This window comes from Hippopotamus amphibius, chromosome 7, assembly GCF_030028045.1.
Source record: "Hippopotamus amphibius kiboko isolate mHipAmp2 chromosome 7, mHipAmp2.hap2, whole genome shotgun sequence".
In the NCBI taxonomy this organism is placed as follows: domain Eukaryota; kingdom Metazoa; phylum Chordata; class Mammalia; order Artiodactyla; family Hippopotamidae; genus Hippopotamus; species Hippopotamus amphibius.
This window is the reverse complement of record NC_080192.1, coordinates 97,817,193-97,839,054: the sequence shown is the minus strand read 5'-3', so window position 1 is coordinate 97,839,054 and position 21,862 is coordinate 97,817,193. Positions and strand designations below refer to the sequence as shown.

General features: G+C 35.6%; 1 protein-coding gene across 10 annotated transcripts in view; it reads left to right on the top strand.

Annotated features, from left to right (window-relative positions):
* SANBR (SANT and BTB domain regulator of CSR) overlaps positions 1-21,862 on the top strand; it is a 93,244-nt gene that overhangs the window by 33,912 nt on the left and 37,470 nt on the right. For 5 of the 10 annotated variants that reach the window (XR_009054718.1, XR_009054717.1, XM_057741910.1 and 2 more), the window contains exons 13-20: positions 8,553-8,698; positions 9,581-9,677; positions 10,629-10,661; positions 11,519-11,618; positions 16,434-16,525; positions 17,748-17,776; positions 17,856-17,929; positions 18,387-18,475. Coding sequence is in view for 8 of the 10 variants with exons in the window: in XM_057741910.1 (XP_057597893.1) it covers positions 8,553-8,698; positions 9,581-9,677; positions 10,629-10,661; positions 11,519-11,618; positions 16,434-16,525; positions 17,748-17,776; positions 17,856-17,929; positions 18,387-18,475 (660 nt within the window). In the remaining 2 variants the exon portion in view is untranslated. Of the gene's footprint in view, positions 1-8,552; positions 8,699-9,580; positions 9,678-10,628; positions 10,662-11,518; positions 11,619-16,433; positions 16,526-17,747; positions 17,777-17,855; positions 17,930-18,386; positions 18,476-20,685; positions 21,049-21,363; positions 21,456-21,862 lie in introns of those variants that run through there. The other 5 variants (XM_057741907.1, XM_057741911.1, XM_057741906.1 and 2 more) reach the window with 2 other exon arrangements.

Here is a 21,862-nt window from a genome sequence, read left to right as displayed (position 1 = left end):
GAGAACAGCAGGCCAGAAGGAACACAGTGGTAAATGAGACTGAAAGAAACTGTACCTATTGTAGAAAACACGCATAGCTCAAGACGGAGCTGGAGAGGTTAGTAGGTGTCAGGCCATGCAGGGACAGGACCTCTTAGGCCATGGTTGATTGTTTTCTTTATTTCAGGTTTTGAAAATATCAGTTGTTGGTGGAGAATGGCTTGGGGAGTAGTCAGTGGAGTCAGGTACAAGAGAAACTATCAGAGTAGTCTTAGAGAGATGATGGTGACTTGGACTAGCACAGTGGAGACAGAGAAACGGACTAATTTAGGAGGTAAAACTGAATGGACTTGATGGATTATTTCACAAAGGGAATAGGGGAGTCAAGGATGACTCAGTTTCTTGCTTGTGCTGCTGGATAGATGGTGGTGCTATTCACTGAGGAGGAAACAACAGAGGGATCAGGTCTGGAGAGGAGCTCGTGAATTCCATTTTGGACATTTTGAGTTTGAAGTGCTTTATGAGGTAACCAGGCAAAGAGCATTAGATTCATGGGTTTTGGTGCTCAGAGAGTGCCTCAGCTAGATATAATAATAATAATCTGTAAGTCTTCTTGCAAATAAGTGATAATTGAAGCCAGCAAGTATAGGTGAGCATAAGAGCAGAGGGTCTACAAGGGAGCCGAGAGAAACTCCAGCATTTATTGGCTGGATAGAGAAGCATGAGCCTGCAAAGGAGAATGATCAGGAGGAGACAGAGTTATAGGAGGAAAACTGGGAACATTGTCATGAAAGTCAAGGGAGCAGAATTTAAAGAAAGAGTGTCCATGATACCAGATATTGCTAAGAGGCTAAATAAAATATGAAAGAATGTGTTTCTTGGCTTTGGTGACCTGGAATTCATAGGTGCAAGGAACTGTTTTGGTGGAGTGCTAGATTCACAAGCCAGCTTAGTATGGCTTGAGGAGTGAGTAGAAGAAAAATGAATGGAAACAGTGTGACTAACAACTCTTTTGGGAAGTTTGAGAAAGGGAGAAGATGGATTAATAATTAGGTTATGGATATTTATTGTTTCTGTCTTTTTTTCTTTTTTTAAAGTTTTTATTGGAGTATAGTTGATTTACAATGTTGTGTTAGTTTCAGGTGTGCAGCAAAGTGAATTAATTATACATATACATATACCTGTTCTTTTTTAGATTCTTTTCCATATAGGTCATTACAGAGTATTGAATAGAGTTCCCTGTGCTATACAGTAGGTCCTTATTAGTTATCTGTTTTATATATAGTAGTGTATATATGTCAATCCCAATCTCTGTTTTCTACATCTGTGACTCTGTTTCTGTTTTGTAAATAAGTTCATTTAAACCATTTTTTTTAGATTCCACTTATAAGCAATATCATATATTTGTCTTTCTCTGTCTGACTTACTTCACTCAGTATGACCATCTCTAGGTCCAACCGTGTTGCTGCAAATGGCATTATTTTGCTTTTTTTATGGCTGAGTAGTGTTCCATTGTATATATGTACCGCATCTTCTTTATCCATTCCTCTGTCAGTGGACATTTAGGTTGCTTCCATGTCTTGGCTATTGTAAATAGTGCTGCAGTGAACATTGGGGTGCACGTAACCTTTTCAAATTATGGTTTTCTCTGGGTATATTGCTGGAGTGGGATTGCTGGATCATATGGAAGTTCTGTATTTAGTTTTTAAGGAATTTCTATACTGCTCTCCATAATGGTTGTACCAATTTACATTCCCACCAACAATGTAGGAGGGTTCCTTTCTCTCCACACCTTCTCCAGCATTTATTGTTTGTAGATTTTTTGATGATGGCCATTCTGACCAGTGTGAGGTGATACCTCATTATAGTTTTGATTTGCATTTCTCTAATAATTAGTGATGTTGAGCATCTTTTCATGTGCTCTTTGGCCATCTGTGTGTCTTCTTTGAAGAAATGTCTGTTTAGATCTTCCACCCATTTTCTTTTTTTAATTACTTTTATTTTTTTCCATTCTTTTTCAAATTCTTTTCCCATTTAGGTTATTACAGCATATTGAGCAGAGTTCCCTGTACTAATCAGTGGGTTCTTGTTGGTTACCTGTTTTACTTTTTGTTTTCTTTTTTCTTAATTGACGTATAGTTGATTTACAGTGTTGTGCCAGTCTCTCCATACAGCAAAGTAACTCAGTTATACACATGCATATATTCTTTTTTTATATTCTTTTCCATTATGGTTTATCACAGGATGTTGAATATAGTTCCCTGTGCTATACATTAGGACTTTGTTGTTGGTTATCTATTTTAAATATAGCAGTATGTATACGTCCGCCCATTTTTTTGATTGGGTTGTTTTTTTGATATTGAGCTGCATGAGCTGTTTGTATATTTTGGAGATTAATCCCTTGTCAGTCTCTTTGTTTGCAAATATTTTCTCCCATTTTGTGGGCTGTCTTTTCATTTTGTTTATGGTTTCCTTTGCTGTGCAAAAGCTTTTAAGTTTAATTAGGTCCCATTTGTTTATTTTTGTTTTTATTTTCATTACTCTAGGAGGTGAATCAAAAGATACTGCTGTGATTTATCTCTGAATATTCTACCTATGTTTTCCTCTAAGACTTTTAAAGTATCTGGACTTACATGTAGGTCTTTAATCCATTTTGAGTTTATTTTTGTGTATGGTGTTAGCGAGTGTTCTAGTTTCATTCTTTTACCTGTAGCTCTCCAGTTTTCCCAGCACCACTTATTGAAGAGACTGTAGGGGAGAACTTTTTAAAAGTCAATAGGAAGGATCCAGTTGAGGAGAGATTAACAGTAAAAGGTTTATGAGGAGGCAGGATACAGTGCAATTTTAAGCACATGTGGCAGTATTCGTTTAGAGAGGAGGAAGGGCAGCCCCTCTATTATAACAGGAGAGAAGAACAGGATGGTTGCAGATAGTAGTAAAATTGTGTTTTTGTCATTTGGATGATAAATTGTTCTAACCTATTGTCTTTCCTGAGAACCCAAAGAAATGAGCCAGTACTTAGGGCCATTTTTGTCCTGAAGGTGATGACCAATCTGAAAGAGGCAGCTGAGAGTCTGGGCTGAGCTTTTGGTGCCCTATCAGGATTTGGGGGAATAGTTAGGATCCCGGGGCTGCCAAGAATGGGGACATTAATGAATAACATCCCCAACCCTACACTTTGTGTTGGGATCCCAAAGAAAATAAGAGTAAATGAGAAGTAAACCATCCCTTGATTGAATTGCAGCCCAGTTTTGATTTATTTCGGTGGCCTAGGGAATTCAGGCCCTGAACTTGGTAATCCTGGATTGCCATGGTCCCCAGGCACCTGGCAAAAGCAGTAAATATCCTCTTTGAAGAAGGAGAACATTATTCTATACCTCAAATTATTTCTACGAACAATTTTTACACAAAGTATTCAGCGTACAAAAATAACCTGATATAGATTAAAATAAGTTACAAAGAATGGGAACAGCAGAACTTAGACAAGAAAATCAAATGACAGAGAACTCACATATTGGAATTATTGACACAAAATCAATAAGATTACTAGTTTAAGTTGATAGAAGCCAAGTTCAGAAGTTTTTGACAGGGTATTATAAACTATAAAAAGTGACAAAGAGGGACTTCCCTGGTGGTCCAGTGGCTAAGACTCCATGCTCCCAATGTAGAGGGCCCGGGTTCAATCCTTAATCAGGGAACTAGATCCCACATGCCACAATTAAGAGTTTGCATGCCCGCAGCTAAAGATCCCTTGTGCCACAGAGAAGATTCCACGTGCTGCAACTAAGACCCAGCACAGCCAAATAAATAAAAAATTTTTTTAAATGACAGAGTTTAAATAAAAATAAATAGAAATGCTACTACCGAAAAACGTAATAACAAATTTAAGATCAGTGGCAAATTTAATAGCAACTTCGATATAGCTGAAGAATGAGTAAAATGAAAGATAAAAGTCAGAAGAAACTATCCAGAATGAAGCACAGAGAGACAAAATTATGAGAAATATGAAAGAAATTAAGAGACCTAGAGAGTGCATATCTACTGTTTTTTAATTATGGTAAAATAAACATAGCATAAAATTTGCCATAATCATTTTTTAAGTGTATAGTTCAGTAATGTTAAATATATTCCTGTTATTGTGCAGTCCATCTCCAGAACTCTTTCCTCTTGCAGAACTGAAACTCTATACCTAATGAACAATTCCGTGTCCCATGGCAACCACCATTCTACTTTCTGTCTCAATGAATCTGACTACCTTTATTGTGGATTCACACCGTATTTGTCTTTTTGTGTGAGAAGGTCTAACTTTTTAATAGGGTTTCCCCTTAGAAGAGAAAAAAAATGGATCAGAGGCAAAATTTGAAGAGATAATGGCTAAGATATTTCAAAATTACTGATTATTTATAGATCAAGAATTTCATTGACTCCCAATAAGATAAGAAATCCTATAATGTACAGCATGATAAATATAACTAACATTACTGTGTTACATATAAACGTTGTTAAGAGAGTGAATCCTAAGAGTTCTCAGAGAGAAAAAAGTCTTTTTTCTATTTCTTTAACTTTGTACCTATTTGAGATGATGGATGTTCACTAAGCTTTTTGTGATAATCACTTCATAATGTATGTAAATCAAATCATGCTGTGCTGTATTCTGTAAACTTATGCAGTGCTCCATGTCAATTATATCTCAATAAAACTGGAAGAAAAAATTTTTTTTAGTTTAAAAAAAATTTCTTTCAGGGAAAAAAAAAATCCATACTCGCACCTATCATAGTGAAACTGCAGAAAACAAAAAACAAAGAGAACATTTTTAAAGCAACCGGAGGGAAAAAGTATAGAATTCTCTTCAAAACATCAATAATTAGAGTTCACATCTTAACAATAGCAGTGGAAGCCAGGGGATAGTCCACTAGGTTTTAAGTGTGATAAAAGAAATAATAATCTAGAAAATCTGTGCCTTCCTTATATATCCTTTAAGAATGAAGGTAAAATAAAGATTTTTTTTTTTTAGGCAAAGAAAAATTGAAAGAATTTGCAACCAGCAAACCGCTTTAAAAAGGAAATACTGGGATTTCCCTGGTGGTCCAGTGGATAAGACTCCATGCTCCCATTGCAGGGGCCCCAGGTTTGATCCCTGGTCAGGGAACTAGATCCCACATGCTGCAACTAAGACCCGGCATAGCCAAATAAATAAAAATAAATAAATAAAAATATTTTAAAAAAAGAAATACTAATGGATGTTCTCAAGATACAGGAAGGAATAAAGACTAAAGAAAGAAATTAATATATTGGTAAATCTAAATGAACATTGACTGTATAAAACAATGGTAGTAAAACAATGCTTGTAATGCTTTATGTGTGTTTGTAATAAATGTATAATTATAGTAATAATATAGACAATTTAAAAATAATTGATATATACTATACAGTTTAGTGTATAATATTAAAACCCATAACAATAGCCTATAAGTTGAGAGAGTGATGAAATGGAGTTTAAAAGGTCTTGCATTAGGGACTATATTAACAAATTAGACTTTGATAAGTCAAGGACATGTTATAAATTCTGGGGTAACCACTAAAAGGGTAGAAGAATGTATAACTTCTAATTAATGTGTGTGAAAGGAATGAGTGGAATGATAAAACAGAAACAAAAATTTAAAATTCTTACCAATAGAAATAAAAGGGAAATTATGCAATCTAATAAAGGATACATAATATAACACTTGATAGTGAAATGTAGAAAATTTTTCCTTTGAAATTGGGAGCATAATAAGAATGCTCATTGTCAACATACTTCTATTCAAATTGATCTAGATGTCCTGAACAGTGTATTAACACAAGAAAAAGAAATTAAAAGATTATAGGGGAAAAAAAAAGATTATAGGGATTGAAAGGAGCTGTCATAATTTGCAGATGATATTGTGAATATAGAAAACCCTGGAGAATCTACAGATAAATTATTAGTGTTAATAAGAATTTAAGATTAATCTATTAAAATCATTTACAAAAATCAGTTGTGGGCTTCCTAGGTGACGCAGTGGTTGAGAATCTGCCTGCTAATGCAGGGGACACGGGTTCAATCCCTGCCCCAGGAAGATCCCACATGCCACGGAGCAGCTAAACCCATGTGCCACAACTATCGAGCCTGCGCTTTAGAGCCTGTGAGCCACAACTATTGAGTCCATGTGCCACAACTACTGAAGCCCATGCGCCTAGAGCCTGTGCTCCTCAACAAGAGAAGCCACAGCAACGAGGAGCCCGCACACCACAACAAAGAGTAGCCTCCGCTCTCTGCAACTAGAGAAAGCCCATGTGCAGCAGCAAAGACCCAACACAGCCAATTAAAAAAAAAATTCAGTTGTATTTCCTTTTTCAAAAAAAAATATTTATTATTTATTTTGGCTGCACCAAGTCTTAGCTGTAGCATGCAGGATCTTCATTTTGGCATGTTTAGTTGCAGCATACAGGATCTTTAGTTGCGGCATGCAGACTTCTCAGTTGCAACATGCAGACTTCTTAGTTGTGGCATGCAGACTCTTAGTCGTGGCATGCATGTGGGATCTAGTTCGCCGACCATGGATCGAACCTGGGCCTCCTGCATTGGGAGCGTGGAGTCTTACCCACTGGACCACTAGTACCTACAAAAATCAGTTGTATTTCTATAAACCAGTGAGGTTAGAAAATGAAATTTATAAAAAGAAACCACTTACAGTAGCCTCAAAAATAAGTACCTAGGAATAAATCTAATAAAATAATGTACAAGAACTCTATATAGAAAACATAAAATATTATTCAGAGAAAGTAAAACTAAAAAGTGGATTTTTGTACATGTTCATGGATTCAAAGACTCAATATTGTAAAGATATAAATGTTCACCAGAATGACCTATATAGACCCATGCAATCTCAATAAAAATCCTAATAGTTTTTTATCAGAAATGTTTCTAAGCTGGTTCTAAAATATTTATGGAAATTCAAAGGGCCAAGAGTAGTTAAGATACTCTCAGAGAACACAAAGGTAGAAGTACTTTCTCTGCTCAGTATCAAAATTTATTATAAGTCTTTGGTAATTAGGACAGTGTGATACTGATGAGGATTAAACAGATGGACCAGTAGAAGAAAATGAAGTACGTTTGACCCTTGAACAACACTGGTTTGAACTGCTCGGGTCCACTCATCATGGATTTTAAAAAATAAATACGTACAGTACGGCATAATCTGCAGTTGGTTGAATCTATGGATTTTGGTATATATGGGGACTCCTAGAACCAATCCCCCACAGATACTGAGGAATGTCGATACCCAAAAGTACTTGGATACTTGACTGACAAAGGTGACTTAACAGAGCAGTAGGCAAAGGATAGACTTTCCAATAAGAGGGACACTGGGAAATCAAAATGGGGAAAGAATAGCCCACACTATTCCCCCCAAAAAAGCCTATATATGAAACAAAAACTAATAAAGCTGGGAATTCCCTGGCAGTCCAGTGGTTAGGACTTCATGGTCTCACTGCCAAGGGCATGGGTTTGATCCCTGATCAGAGAACTAAGATCCCTCAAGCCGTTCAGGGTGGCAAAAAAGAAAAAAGAAAAAAAAACTAATAAAGCTATTAAAAGATAATACCATAAAGGGAGAGATTTTAAATTCACGTACATTAACTACATTAAACTGAAACTGAGGTGACAGACTCACAGGTGAGACCAGATATTAGCAACATATATCCATAAATGGTTCGTATTAAGATTTTTTTAACTTGTACAAATTAATAACAAAAAGACAATGGCAACTTCACACAGGAAAGTTCCTTGTCCAGTAAACATGGAAAGGAGCTCAACATCATTTTTAGTTGGGGAAATGCAAATTAAAACCACAGTGAGATACCACTACACGCTCACCAGAATGACTATAATGAAAATGTCTCACCAAATGTTATCAAGAATATAGAGTAATGAGAACTCCCATTAGTAATTTAATTTGGTACACATGAGCACTTGTGCATCAGGAAACATGTTAAAGAATGTTCATAATACTACTACTTGGAATAGTTGCAAACTGGAAACAACCCATCCACCAACTGTAGAATAGATAAGCAAATTGTGGTTATTAATACAGTGTCATACTGTCCATTAAAGCAAATGTTAGTTACATGCAGTAATCACAAAAACATAGTATTAAAGCAAATGAGACAAAACTAAGCTGGAGTGTTTGTGAATGCATCCTTAAGTGATAAAAAGTGAAAGCAAGGAAGTGAGAACCATAAAAGCTGAGGTAGAGACTATCCTTTGGGAGGATGGAGGCAATTATGGTTGGGCATGAGCCTGTGAGAGATCCTGGAGTATTGGCAATATTCTGTTTTTTTTAGCATGGATGGTGTTACATGGATATTTGTGAAGGTACACATGTATGTTCCATGCTCTTTTCTGTATGAGTATTATTTTTTCTTGAGAGAAAGTTGTAAAAGTGTTAATGGGATGGTATGATGGGGCAAAGAAGAACAGAAACATACAGTCGTCTTTAACGGAATGTTTCTATAGTGAACCAACCTCTCAGATTTAGTCTTTTACACGACAGGGTTGTAAAGTGAAGGACCACATGGTTGTTCTTTGTGATCAAGGTGAAGGTGAAGATTTGCTGTCCCGCCCAACTGCCAGAATACTGGATGATCTGCAGAAACACAAAGATGTCATTCTTGTGCCTTTTGCTAAAGATACAGTTAGGTGAGGTGGGGGAAATGCTGTACTGTGGCTTTATTCAATGGTTTCCATCCTAGAATCATGTACCCCTCGGTGATTCCCCAAATCAGTAATGGCAGTCCTCAAATAGTTTACATTATGTCAGAAAGCCTCGCTGAAATTATATGTTAGTTTACAATAAGAGCAAGCAGGTGTTTGACAGAAAAAAAAAAAAACCCTCAAAATATTCAAAGTCCAAGAGGAAGAAAAACTAATAATAAAAGTTCCTGGTGATTAAAAGGATGGGGCCCACAATCCAATTTTTTGAGGGTTTTAAAAAATTTGTTCAAGTTACTTAAGGCCATCTTAGCTAATTGATAGAACTGGAAAAAAAATTGATGATTGAGGTTATCTTTGCATAAATTTGAACTCTTTGGATTTATTAATTAATGAAGTCACTTCCATCATTTTGCAATTGCAACAGGCTGTCAGGTTGGGGATAGGAGGACCCTCTAAAAAAGGCTGTTCTCAAAGCAGTATCTACCATAACAGGCGATTTCACCGCCTGGCAGGTACGATGCTTGGAGTAAAGTGGTGCTCTCCCCAAATGGAGTGACTTATGCTGGGAGAATCACTAGATGCATTAAGAAATGTAAATGTTGAAGTGGCATACCTTATACTCAACAACTGTATTTCTGAAGAGCAATTTATAAAACATTTGCATAAAAAAAGATATTGTTTGCATTTAAATTCTTAAGAAATTAGGGAATTCCCTGGCGGTCCAGTGGTTAGAACTTGGCACTTTCACAGGCAGGGCCCAGGTTTGACCCCTGGTTGGACAACTAAGATCCTACTGCGTAGCAAGGCCAAAAAAAAAAAAAATTCTTAAATCAAACACTTGTCCATAAAATGTCTTTTTCTTTCAAGTGATTCTGGTGGTCCCTGTGATGAAAAGGGTCTAGACTGTGATGTTTTACTGGAGCCAAATACACCATGGGGCCCCAAGAGTGCAGAGCTCAATGCTGTAAGTAGCTTGTTTCATTTATTCTTTACTTATAAAAACACTTGATAATATTTAATCTTTGACACAAATTTGATCGGTTACAATTAATATTGAAAATTTCCATTAATATGCATTTACTGACTATCATAACAAGATATTATACTAAGATAACAGTTTTATAAGGATGATATATTTCTTGCACGAAAAGAATTAATAATTAATCAACTTAAATTTGGGGGGAAAATATAATCTTCAGGGTTTATTATGGACAAATAATGTTTTGAGGAATGAAGATAGTATGAATGGGATATTTTATCCCCTCCTAGTCCTATAAACTTTTTTTGATATGAAATTCTTTTTTTTAATTGTATTCAGTAATGCATTTAGTTTTTCCAGAGCTTCAAACTGAGATATTTTTAAGGTGACTGGAAAGCTTTGATTCCTTTGATTCCTGTTACAAACAGCCAAGGAGTCTCTGTTTGCCTGTGTTAGTTGAAGTGGCATTTACTTGAGAAAGTGAAATATTCCATGTAAAATGCATTATAAACTTCACATGGCTGTGTTTAATTACTCACATTTATTTATAAATTATATACAAAATAGAAAATTAGATTTCTTGAAAATCCATATATAATCTGGTTCTTTATAATAGAATATAAACATTAAAAAGTGATTGAAATAATTCACAATATAAAATTATATTATATGTGATTTACTTGTCTTTTGGAAATGACACTAGGAACTGTTGATTTTTTTTCTTTTTTGTAGACATATACGTTTTTCTCTAGGCAAGGAGTATAAAAGATTGTACTATATCATTTTTAGATGAGTTTAAAATTATATTTTAACCTAGAAGGGAACCAACTTTTTTTAACTTTTTCCAACTCTTCTACAATATCCATGTGAAATAAGGAGCTGCAGTCTGGGTAGATGCAGATATATTGATCTCATATTCCTTTGTCTTTTTTATAGTTCTTGTCACTGAAAAACTGGACACTGCAGCTGGTAAGTGAGCAACTGTATTTTGCTTTCATGAATCTCTTTCTTCCTAAATCTAAGTTCAGTTTAATAGAATCTTATGAGTATCTAATTTTATAGATTTTAGTTAAATGTATATCATCCTTTTCAGCTTCTATAATTTCGCACTTACTAAAAATGTCATTGTTTAAAACAGACACTCCATTATCTGGCTGCATAATCCATAAGTTTTCTTAAATGACTTTTTTAAAGTCACTTTTAAGTCTCATTTAGAACATTGAACAAAACAACAAATCAATTAAGTTCCAATTGGTTGTTTGATTTATTGATTTTTTTGTTTGCTTGTTTTTTACCTATTTGCCATTACTATGCCATCTGCCACCAGTATTCACAAGAATGGAATAGAAATTTGTATCAGTGATAACAGACAGGAGGGTGGATAGATGCAGGAAACTGATGCAGATATGTTCATATGATCCAGAGCCACATTCACCCAGAGAATGTGCACGTTTGCTTGTTTATGAGAACTGCATTCATATTGGCAATTATTGTATTTTAATTTAATCTTAATATCAAGGAAAATACTTTCAGTTGAGTGATAGAGGTGCAATCAACAAATACTAAGTAACTATAATGTGCCCATCACTCTGCTACAATCTATAAAGGAAATAAATTTTTTAAATATTCAATGTAATGTTATCCTGTCCTAAATGTAGAAATTCTTACATCCATTTCCTGAATGCTGTGCTAGGCAGTGGTCATTTCATCAGTTCTTGTTTGGCTCATTCACCCAAAATAAATTTAGATAAGTGTGTTTGAAAGAAGTCATTGGTGATGTGATAATACACAATTCTAATACGATTTATTTTGTTTTTTTAATTCAGAAACAACAGTCATTATTTTCAGAAGAAGAAGAATATACCACTGGGTCTGAGGTCACTGAAGATGAAGTTGGAGATGAAGAAGAAGTATCCAAGAAACAAAGTATGGATTTCTAAGTTAAAAATTAAGTCTCCCTTTTATGAGGAGGTTTTATTCTGAAGGATTTAATGCAAGGATGAGGAAATGGCTTTATAAGTCTACATGGTAGATTGTAACGTGGAAACAATAAATAATAGCGGCTTCATCAAGATTCCCTAACCCTGACACTAACACAGAATACTCATAGTTTTTTTTTTTTTTTTTTAAAGTGTGGTATACTAAGAAATAATCCTCCAAGTTTTCATTTCAGGTATAACTTAATGGGTTTCTCAAAATGTGTGATTCCCTCATTGTACCTGAGATAATTTGAAGTGACACTCAAATGAAGCATTGAATAATAGTCATCAAAGTATGATTTTTTAACAATTAAAACCGTGATTTTATACAACTATGGAATGAACTCGTGTCAAAATTTTTCAACCTGTTAGAGAAATAGCAGGGAAAAGAGTTAGGGTTAAGCATTTGAAGACTCAGGTATTTGTAGGTATTTGAAAAAAGAACGTTAAAAAATGATTGCAAATTAGATATAAAACTGATTAATGTCCTACAAGACAATACACCCATAACCTTTGGGGTTATCTTGTCTTTTTTTTCTTTTATTCTTTTTTTCCTTTTTTTTGGCCCCACCACTCAGCATGAGGGATCTTAGTTCCCCCACCAGGGATCGAACCCATGCCCCCTTCAGTGGAAGCACAGATTCTTAACCACTGGACCACCAGGGAAGTCCCAGGGTTATCTTTTCTATTAGACAGAAATCATTTGCATTTCTATTAGACATAAAAATTTGCAAAGTAACATGAAGCTTCAAAGCATCTGGGCCTTCAGTCAATAGTAGATAGGAAAGTCAAACATGAGGATGTTCTCTTAGAGGGTTAAGTAATTTTTTGGGTGAGCTTGTTAAGAAGTTCTCCAATATATCACTTAAAGGACATGCAGTCTTCCCTTTGTCTTATTTCTAAGTTTTATATAATTTTTCTTTACATGTTGAATCCCCTAATGAAGAAACTAGTCTTTATCAATTATTTTTCAATACTAATTAGTGAAGGAGAAAATGCTACTATGTTGTTTTTTTTTCACAGTAGATTGAGGTATAGTTTACATGTAATAAAATTCATCCAGTTTTAAGTGTACACTTTGATGAGTTTAAGCACAGTTGTATCACCACCACCAAAATCAAGACCTAGAATATCTGTCCAAAAAGTTTCCTCCTAACCCTTCACACTCAGTTCCCTTTCCCCACTTCCAATTCCAGGCAACCATTAATCTACTTTTTGTCACTGTGGTTTACCTTTTCTAAGATTTCATATAAATGGAATCATGAATAGTCTTTTGTGTGTGGCTTCTTTCACTTAGTATGATGTTTTTGAGATTCATCCATATTGGTGTGTATATCAGCAGCTTGTTCCTTTTTATAGCAGAGTAGTATTCCATTATAGAAATATACCATAATCTGTTCATCTCTTCACCATTTCATGGACATTTGGGTTGTTCCCAGTTCTTGGCTGTTATGAATAACGCTGCTGTGAACATTTGCCTAAAAGCCTGTGTGGACATGTTTTCATTTTTCTTGGGTAGATACCTAGGAGTGGAATTGCTGGGTTATATGGTAAGTGTATGTGTAAATTTACAAGAAACTGCCAAACTGTTTTGCAAATTGACTGTACCATTTTACATCCCACCAGCAATGTATGAGAGTTCCAGCTGCTACACATTTGTACCAATACTTGGTATTATTGTTTTATTTTGTTTTTAACATTAGGCATTCTAGTGTGTGTATAATTCTAGGCATCTTTTCATGTGCTTGTTGGTCGTTTGTATGACTTTTTGTGAAGTATGTTTAAATCTTTTGCCTATTTTTCCTTTTTTTTTTTAATAAATTTATTTATTTATTTATTGGCTGCATTGGGTCTTCATTGCTGTGCACAGGCTTTCTCTGGTTGCGTGAGTGGGGTCTACTCTTCGTTGCAGTGCGTGGGCTTCTCATTGTGATGACTTCTCTTGTTGCAGATCATAGCACTAGGCACTTGGGCTTCAGTAGTTGTGGCTCACGGGCTCTAGAGCGCAGGCTCAGCAGTTGTGGTACATGGGCTTATTTGGTCCACAGCATGTAGGATCTTCCCAGACCAGGGCTCAAACCCGTGTCCCCTGCATTGGCAGGTGGATTCTTAACCACTGCGCCACCAGGGAAGTCCAATCATTATTTCTTTAAGTATTTTATTTGCCCTTTTCTCTCACTCGTTTTCTGGAACTCCAGTACACCTATTACTTCTTGATATTGTCTCTGAGGTTTGGGGGGTTTTTTCTTCAACGTTCTCTCTTTTTTACCCCCTCCCCTAGATTGGATAATTTCCAGTGCTTAACTTCACGTTCACTGATTCATTTATCTGCTGTTTCAGATTTTTTCTTGAGCCCATTTGGTACATTTTTTCATTTGTTTTCATTTCAATTATTGTGCCTTTCAGCTCTAAAATTTCCCCCTGGTTCTTCTTTTATACTCTGCATTTCTCTATTGAGATTCTCTGAGTACTTACTCAGTATAACCATTTTTCCTTTGTACATATTTATAATAGTTGCTTTGAAGTTACTATCTCCTGAGTCCAACATGCTGGCCCTCTCAGAATCAGTTTCTATTGACTATTTCTTTTCTGAATGGGTCATACTTTTCACTTTCTTTATCTCATAACTTTTTGGTGAAAACTGGAAATTGTAGATTATCTTTGTGCAACTCTGAAATCTGTTTTGTTCTTCTAAGGATTGTTGGAATTTTTGTTCTAGTAATCAACTAATCTGCCTGAGCCAGACTGCAAAATCTGTCTCCCAGCCGGTGTGCAGTGGATGGTGTCTTTGCATAGGTTTTTTTGGCTGCTAACTGCTGCTGCTTTTGCCTGTCCCTGCCATTCCCCACCCCCCCACCCCCCACCCCCAGGGGCCATACCAGCCTGTGTAGTTTAGTGGTCAGCCAAGGATTTGGACAGAATTTATATTCAGATTTGGGGGCTCACCTGCTTAGTGGCTTCCTTGCATTTTGGGTTCCCCGCTAGATTCCTACTTGTTTTTCCAGTCCCCAGGTCTGACCTCTGATACCTAAAGCCAATAAGACTCACATAAGCTCAAGCTAAAGGCAGTTTGGGGAAATCATTCAATCAAAAGGCACAAGAAACTCCCACATCTCACAAAGAGCAGTTCCATCTTGCAAGAATCCACACCCCACCCTAGTTTCTGCTTGCCTTTTTAGCTCGGCTTCCTAGGGTCTCCCATATACTTATTTAACACTCAGTTAGGAATTTGGGCATACTTTATATTCACATTTTAGCCCTCAGGTCTCTTTCTTGCTTCCAAACTTTCCCCTTTAAACTTCCAGCATCTTAGGAATTCCCTGGTGGTCCAGTGGTTAGGAGTCCACGCTTCCACTGTAGGGGGCATGGGTTTTATCTCTGGTCAGAGAACTAAGATCCCACAAGCCACGCGGCACAGCCAAAACAAAAAACAATCCAGCTTCTCAGTTGCTTTGAACTCTGTCATCTTCTCCCTGGAACTCAAGGTTGTAGCTTTCTTCGCTGAGCTTTGAAGGTGGGGAAGTGCCCTCAGACAAGAAAGCCATGAACTCACAGTTCTTACCTCTTGTATCTTTCAGATATGAACATTGAACTTTCTATCTTCCTTTGACTGCCAGTACCTGCAGATGGTTGTTTATATAATATTTTTGTTCTGTTTTTTTTTTTCTTTTTTTCTTTTTTTCTTTTTTTGGGGGTACACCAAGTTCAATCATCTGTTTTTATACACATATCCCCGTATTCCCTCCCTTCCTTGACTCCCCCCTTTTTGTTCTGTTTTTAGGGAAGGAAATGCCCAGCTTTTTCACACTGCCGTTGTCATATGTCCCACCCTATCATGGCTTTTAGCAATTTTATAATGCTTGTTAATCTCTCACTTTAGCAGAGAGACATGTCAGGGGCTCAGGGCTTGCCAGCAGACAAATAAATCTATCCAGATTATTGGTGTTGTTTTGTCTTTATTCTGTTATCTTCAAAATTATCTTCTATGTAGCACATTTTACAGCTTTTTCATTCATGATAGTGATAAAGTTTCCCTTTTAAGATAGAGCAGAAAGTGTGAAAGTGGTGTACCAATAATTGATATGTGGGAAACAGTGATCTAATATACTATTCTTAACCTTCAAACATTGTTTTTAGAAAACTACTTCTTTCCCCTCCCTTTTTTTGCCTCTGTCCTTTCTCCACTAAACTGTCAGCCAGAGTAAAGTCAGAATATTGACTGCAGGAATGCCCTAGTTTCAAATACAGTTTGTCCCAAATCTGCTTCTTTCCAAGATCATTTATGCTCTACCTCCATTTTTACCTTCATAGCCGCACTTCCTGCGTGGATAAAAGACATTTTAAAGATTTTTTGTGAGCTCTTCTCTCCTCCCATTCTCAAAGTGTGCTTTTCTGTGTTAGTTATTTTTAATATAAAAAATTTGGATTTAGAAGAGGTGACTCTACTGTCAAATTAGATTCAGAGAAAGAAATATGTATAATTTCCCCAATATTTTTCTGTATTTAATTTCATTGGAACTTGGAATTCATTGCCTTCATTTTTTTCCCCAAAGATTTTCACCAAGAAGAAAGAAGTAATTAAAATGAACTTCTGTAAAGCACTTTTAGTTTGATTTCTCCATATTTACTTTTTACCCAGAGGTAATTTGTTAGTTTTCGAAAACAATGTTTTATTTTTCAGTAGTTTTATTGTTTGAATGTGAGAAGTGCATGGGAAAAGCATATGAGACTTATGCTCATAACGTTGACCTTCTGTTATCAGGGAAAAAGGAGAAGCCAAAGAAGTTCACTAAACAACCAAAAAAGCAGATGTCTTCACCCTGTGGTCAGAAGAAAGAAAAGACATTGGAGAAGGTAACTCTATTACTGCTCTAAAGTTCATATTGAGAAATAAGCAGGTACGGCCAGGAAAAATCTGAGAAGGAAAAGTAATGAGTACCACAGTGGAATGCTAGCAGTGTAAAAATGAGTGAAGAATCGCTGTAAAGACTGAGATTAAAGATCTCTAAGGTATATTGACACATGAAAAATGGAAAATGCAGTTGAGGGAGTGAGAAATAAGGGGTTTGGGATTAGAATATACAAACTACTATTATATATAAAATAGATAAACAATAAGGTCCTACTGTATGGCACAGGGAACTAGATTCAATGTCTTGTAATAAACTATAATGGAAAAGAATATGAAAATGAATATATATATATAAAAAACTGGATCACTTTATACCAGAAGCTAATACAACTTTGTAAAGTAACTATATTTCAATAAAAGAAAGAAAGAAAAAAGGAAAAGTGCAGAGTGGTATGTTTAGTGGCATATTATGCTACCTTTTGTGTAGAATAGATGAAGAAATATGTATGAATTTTCTTGTATAGCCATAAAATATCTGTGGGAAGCTATACAAGAAATGGATAAAATTAGTTGCCTCTAAGGAAGGGAACTGAATGTCTGGGGGTCAGAGGCTTTTTACTAGATGTGCTGTTTGAACTTCTTGAATTTTGAACCAGCGTTATTCAAAAAATAAAATAAGTAGGCTTTAAATTTTTTAAATAAATTATATTTTATGCCCTTTTAAAATTATTCTTATTTCCCAATGCCTTCCAAGGAAGGAGTAAAAAGCCAGGTAGGAATAAGAGGACAGTATAACTACAGTTGGCTAAAAGAGAAACTATGGATTCTAAAAATGTGTGAAAAGCTGGGATTCAGACAAGTTCCGCACAATATATGTTGGATAGGTTGTACGTTCATCTCCATGTTAAGGACTACAGGCACAGAATGAGTGAATTCTAAAAGATTGTATAAGAGGTGGGGGACTTGCAGGTCAGACAAATAAAACTGGGTTCAAATTCTAGGTCTGTTTCTCTGTGGACAAGTTTCCTCTCTGAAGCTGTTTTATTGTAGAGATAATAGCACATCTCACATGGTTGTTGCAAGGCTTCAAAGAAAGAGTGCTTATAATGCTCTTGGTGTACAGTATCTTGTACCCAATAAATGTAAACTTTTTTTGTTATTACCTATAACACTAATCAGTAAATATGTTCTAATTGGGCCTTAATGTTGTCTACTTTTTTTTAGTCAACTTCTAGAGATGTGTCTCCTTTCATGTGAGTATTGCTCCTTAATCCAGTCAGATGTTCACTCTGAAAGCATCCATGCTGATTTTTGTTTAATTTTTTTCAATAGTGTGAGTATGCAGAAGAATAAGTGGGATGCCACAAGGTCCTTGAGATTCAACCAAGATGCACAAAGAGAAGATGGTAAGTTTTACTATTTGGGTAATGTATAAGTTAGGTATAAATAGCAGTGATAGGAATCTCTTACTTTATGAAGTATGTTGAATAACTTTAAAGATCCCAACTGGTATAAGGCCCACAGTTAGCACACATTACTAGACAATCCCAGCAGATAATGTGTTGTTTTATGCATCTGTCATCTTGAGTTCTCTCAGACTGACTTTCACCCCCTACTTGTGCTCTCAAGAAGGATGAATATGCCTTAGGCTGATTTACAGTAATAAAAGTAGCACAGTTATCTGTATAGGAGTCATTTTGGCACTTGTAGCCTAAAATCCTTCAAAGATAAATAGGTGTATGTGTCTGTAAATAATATCCAATGATATTTTCATAAACTCTTGATGATTTCAATCTTCCTTAAGAAATAAAAGTAATAAAAACATCCTCATAAAAAGTAAGGTTTATTAATTTTTACCTTCAGATCAACAGCGGATGTCTGAAATTACAGGGCACCTAATAAAGATGAGATTGGGTGATCTGGACCGAGTCAAGTCAAAGGAAGCAAAAGAAGTAAGAATTATATACTCGTGTACTGTGCTTGCTTAGATATGCCTTCCTACTTTATTTTCATCATAAGTATAAAGGTACTTTATAATTTTAAAAGAGTAAATTTTTTAATATATTTTTATATTCTGTACCAGATAGCCAATTTGTTCACGTAAGTTTCTCACCACCTCTTATGGTCCATAGGTCCTCTATAACACACATAGTAAAGTACGTTGTCACTGAAAGTGTACTGTCCAACCAAGAGCAGATTAACTCTTCATTGCAGAGTATCCAGAGGGTGACCCCCTGGAAGTTGCTAATTTTGATCAACTCTGCTGGCAGTGCTTAGGTGTTATCTTTAAAATAAGATGTTATCTTATTGAAAATGACAACAAGAAATACCTATACTCTTACTAAATTACATATTAGTCACAACATTATGTATCATCATTAGTATCAGTATTAGATATTCACAGTAACTCTTGCCCTTAATTCTTTTATTTAAAAATTTACTTCCCTACAAGAAGGAAACATAGGAAAAAAATCTTTATCATCATGGGGTAGGCAATTATTTCTTAGCTACAACACCAAAAGCATTATCCATAAGAGAAAAAAATTGGCAATTGGACTTCATCAAAATTTAAAACATATTCTTTTTGAAAAGCGTTATTAAGAGAATGAAAAGACAAGCCATAAATTATGAGAAAATATGTGTAAAATATTTATATGGTAAAAGATTGGTATCCAGAATATATAAAGAATTCTCAAAACTCAATACGAAAATAAACAATCCAATAAAAGTAAGTGAGCAAAAGATTAACCATACGCTTCATGAAAGAAGGGATATAGGTGGCAAATAAGCACAGGAAAAGATGCAACATCATTAATCATTAGGGAAATGTAAATTAACACCAACAAGATACCACTAGAATGTCTAAAACAGTTTTTTAAATACACTGGCAAGGATATTGAGCAACTGGAATTCTCATATATAGCTAGTAAGGATGCAAAATGGAATGGCTGCTTTGGAAAAAAGTTTGTTTCTTATAGCATTATATGTTTATTCACCATACAGATCATTTCACACATATCCTTACAGTGGCTTTATTTAGAATTGCCAGAAACTAGAAACAACCCAAATGTCCTTTACCTGATAAATAAGACTTAGTATATATAAAAAAGAATGAGCTAGTGATACATACTGCAACATAGATGAATCTCCTACACATTATGCTAAGTGAAAGGAGCCCAATTCAGAAGGCTACAGGCTATATGATTCTATTTATATAATTTTCTGGAAAAATCAAAAGCATAGAGACGTAAAACAGGTTGATGGTTGCCAGAAATTGGTAGTGTCAAATCGTTGGACTTAAAAGGGGCACCGGGGGATTTTCTTGGGGTGATTGAACTGTTTTATGTCTCCATTATGAGTGGTTACACAACTGTATGCATTTGTCAAAACTCAAAACAGTATACTAAAATGGGTGAATTTTACTTATGTAAAATAATAAACATAAATTATAACTCAAAGAGCCTGAATTTAAAAAATCATAATTACTTCTAAAAACTCTTAGAGGAAAACATAGGCAGAACACTCTGTGATGTAAATCAAAGCAAGATCCTTTTCGACCCACCTCCTAGAATAATGGAAATAAATTCAAAAATAAACAAATGGGACCTCATGAAACTTAAAAGCTTTTGCACAGCAAAAGAAACCATAAATAAGACAAGAAGACAACCCTCAGAATGGGAGAAAGTATTTGCCAGCAAACAACTGACAAAGGATTAATCTCCAAAATATACAAGCAGCTCATGCAGCTCAATATCAAAAAAGCAAATAACTCCATCCAAAAATGGGTGGAAGACCTAAATAGACATTTCTCCAAAGAAGACATGCAAATGGCCGACAGACACATGAAAAGATGCTCAACATCACTGATCATTAGCGAAATGCAAGTCAAAGCCACAATGAGGTATCACTTCATGCCAGTCAGAATGGCCATCATCAAAAAATCTAAAAACAGTAAATGCTGGAGAGGGTGTAGAGAAAAGGGAACCCTCCTGCACTGTTGGTAGGAAAGTGAATTGGCATAGCCACTGTGGAAAATGGTATGGAGTTTCCTTAAAAGAACTAAAAATAGAACTACCATATGACCCAGCAATCCCACTCCTGGGCATATACCCTGAGAAAACCATAATCCAAAAAGAAACATGTATCACAATGTTCACTGCAGCACTGTTTACAATAGCCAGGACGTGGAAGCAACCTAAATGCCCATCAACAGATGAATGGATAAAGAAGATGTGGCACATATATACAATGGAATATTATGCAGCCATAAAAAGGAATGAAACTGGATTATTTGGAATGAAGTGAATGGACCTAGAGTCTGTCATATAGAGCGAAGTAAGCCAGAAAGAGGAAAACAAATACTGTATGCTAACTCACATAAATGGAATCTAAAAAAACGGTACTGATGAACCCAGTGACGGGGCAAAAATAAAGATGCAGATAACAGACTTGAGGACACAGGGTGGGGGGCAGATGGGAAGCTGGGATGAAGTGAGAGAGTAGCAGTGACATATATACACTAGCAAATGCAACAGCGAGTGGGAAGCTGCTGCATAACACAGGGAGATCAACTCAGTGATGGGTGAGGACTTAGAGGGCTGGGATGGGGAGGGTGGGAAGGAGTCGCGGGAGGGAGGGTATATGGGGATATATGTATAAATATAGCTGATTCATTTTGTTGTGCCGCAAAAACTGGCACAACAGTGTAAAGCAATTATATTCCAATAAAGAGCTTTAAAAAAAATTACTTCTAAGTTAAAAAGTAATGGCATTTCAATAAAGCAGAGCTTCTATTGGTTCCTTAAAGATAATAACTTAATTTTGCTACTTTATTCTGTAGTTTGCAGGAGGTATTTACTCCAGGCTTGAAGCACAAATCAAAGCCTCAGTGCCAGTCAATGCACGGCAAAGCATCTCGGAGAAAAACACAAGGTAAATCAGCATAAAGGAATTCAGAATGCCACTAGCTTTTTTTTTTCCAAACTTTTTATTGTAATATAATATGGAAAACATATAAATGTTTAAGTACACCTTATAAGTAAACCACTCAGTCATATTTCACAAACTGACACATCTGTATCTGGCATCTGGATGAAGAACAGAACATTTCAACATTCCAGAAAGGAAAATGAGTATGTTGAAAAGGCAGGAATATTTTCATTTAAAAAAACTAAATATGTATATTAATTAAAATGGGGGTGAGAGAGGTAATCACTTTCCCATGCATATGCCTGTGCCCACTGTATAAGACACCATTCCCAAAAATGGCTTCATGGAAGAATTTCTAAGGATTATTTCTATTAATATGAAAAAGCTTTGTGGTAATAATAATTTGGGGA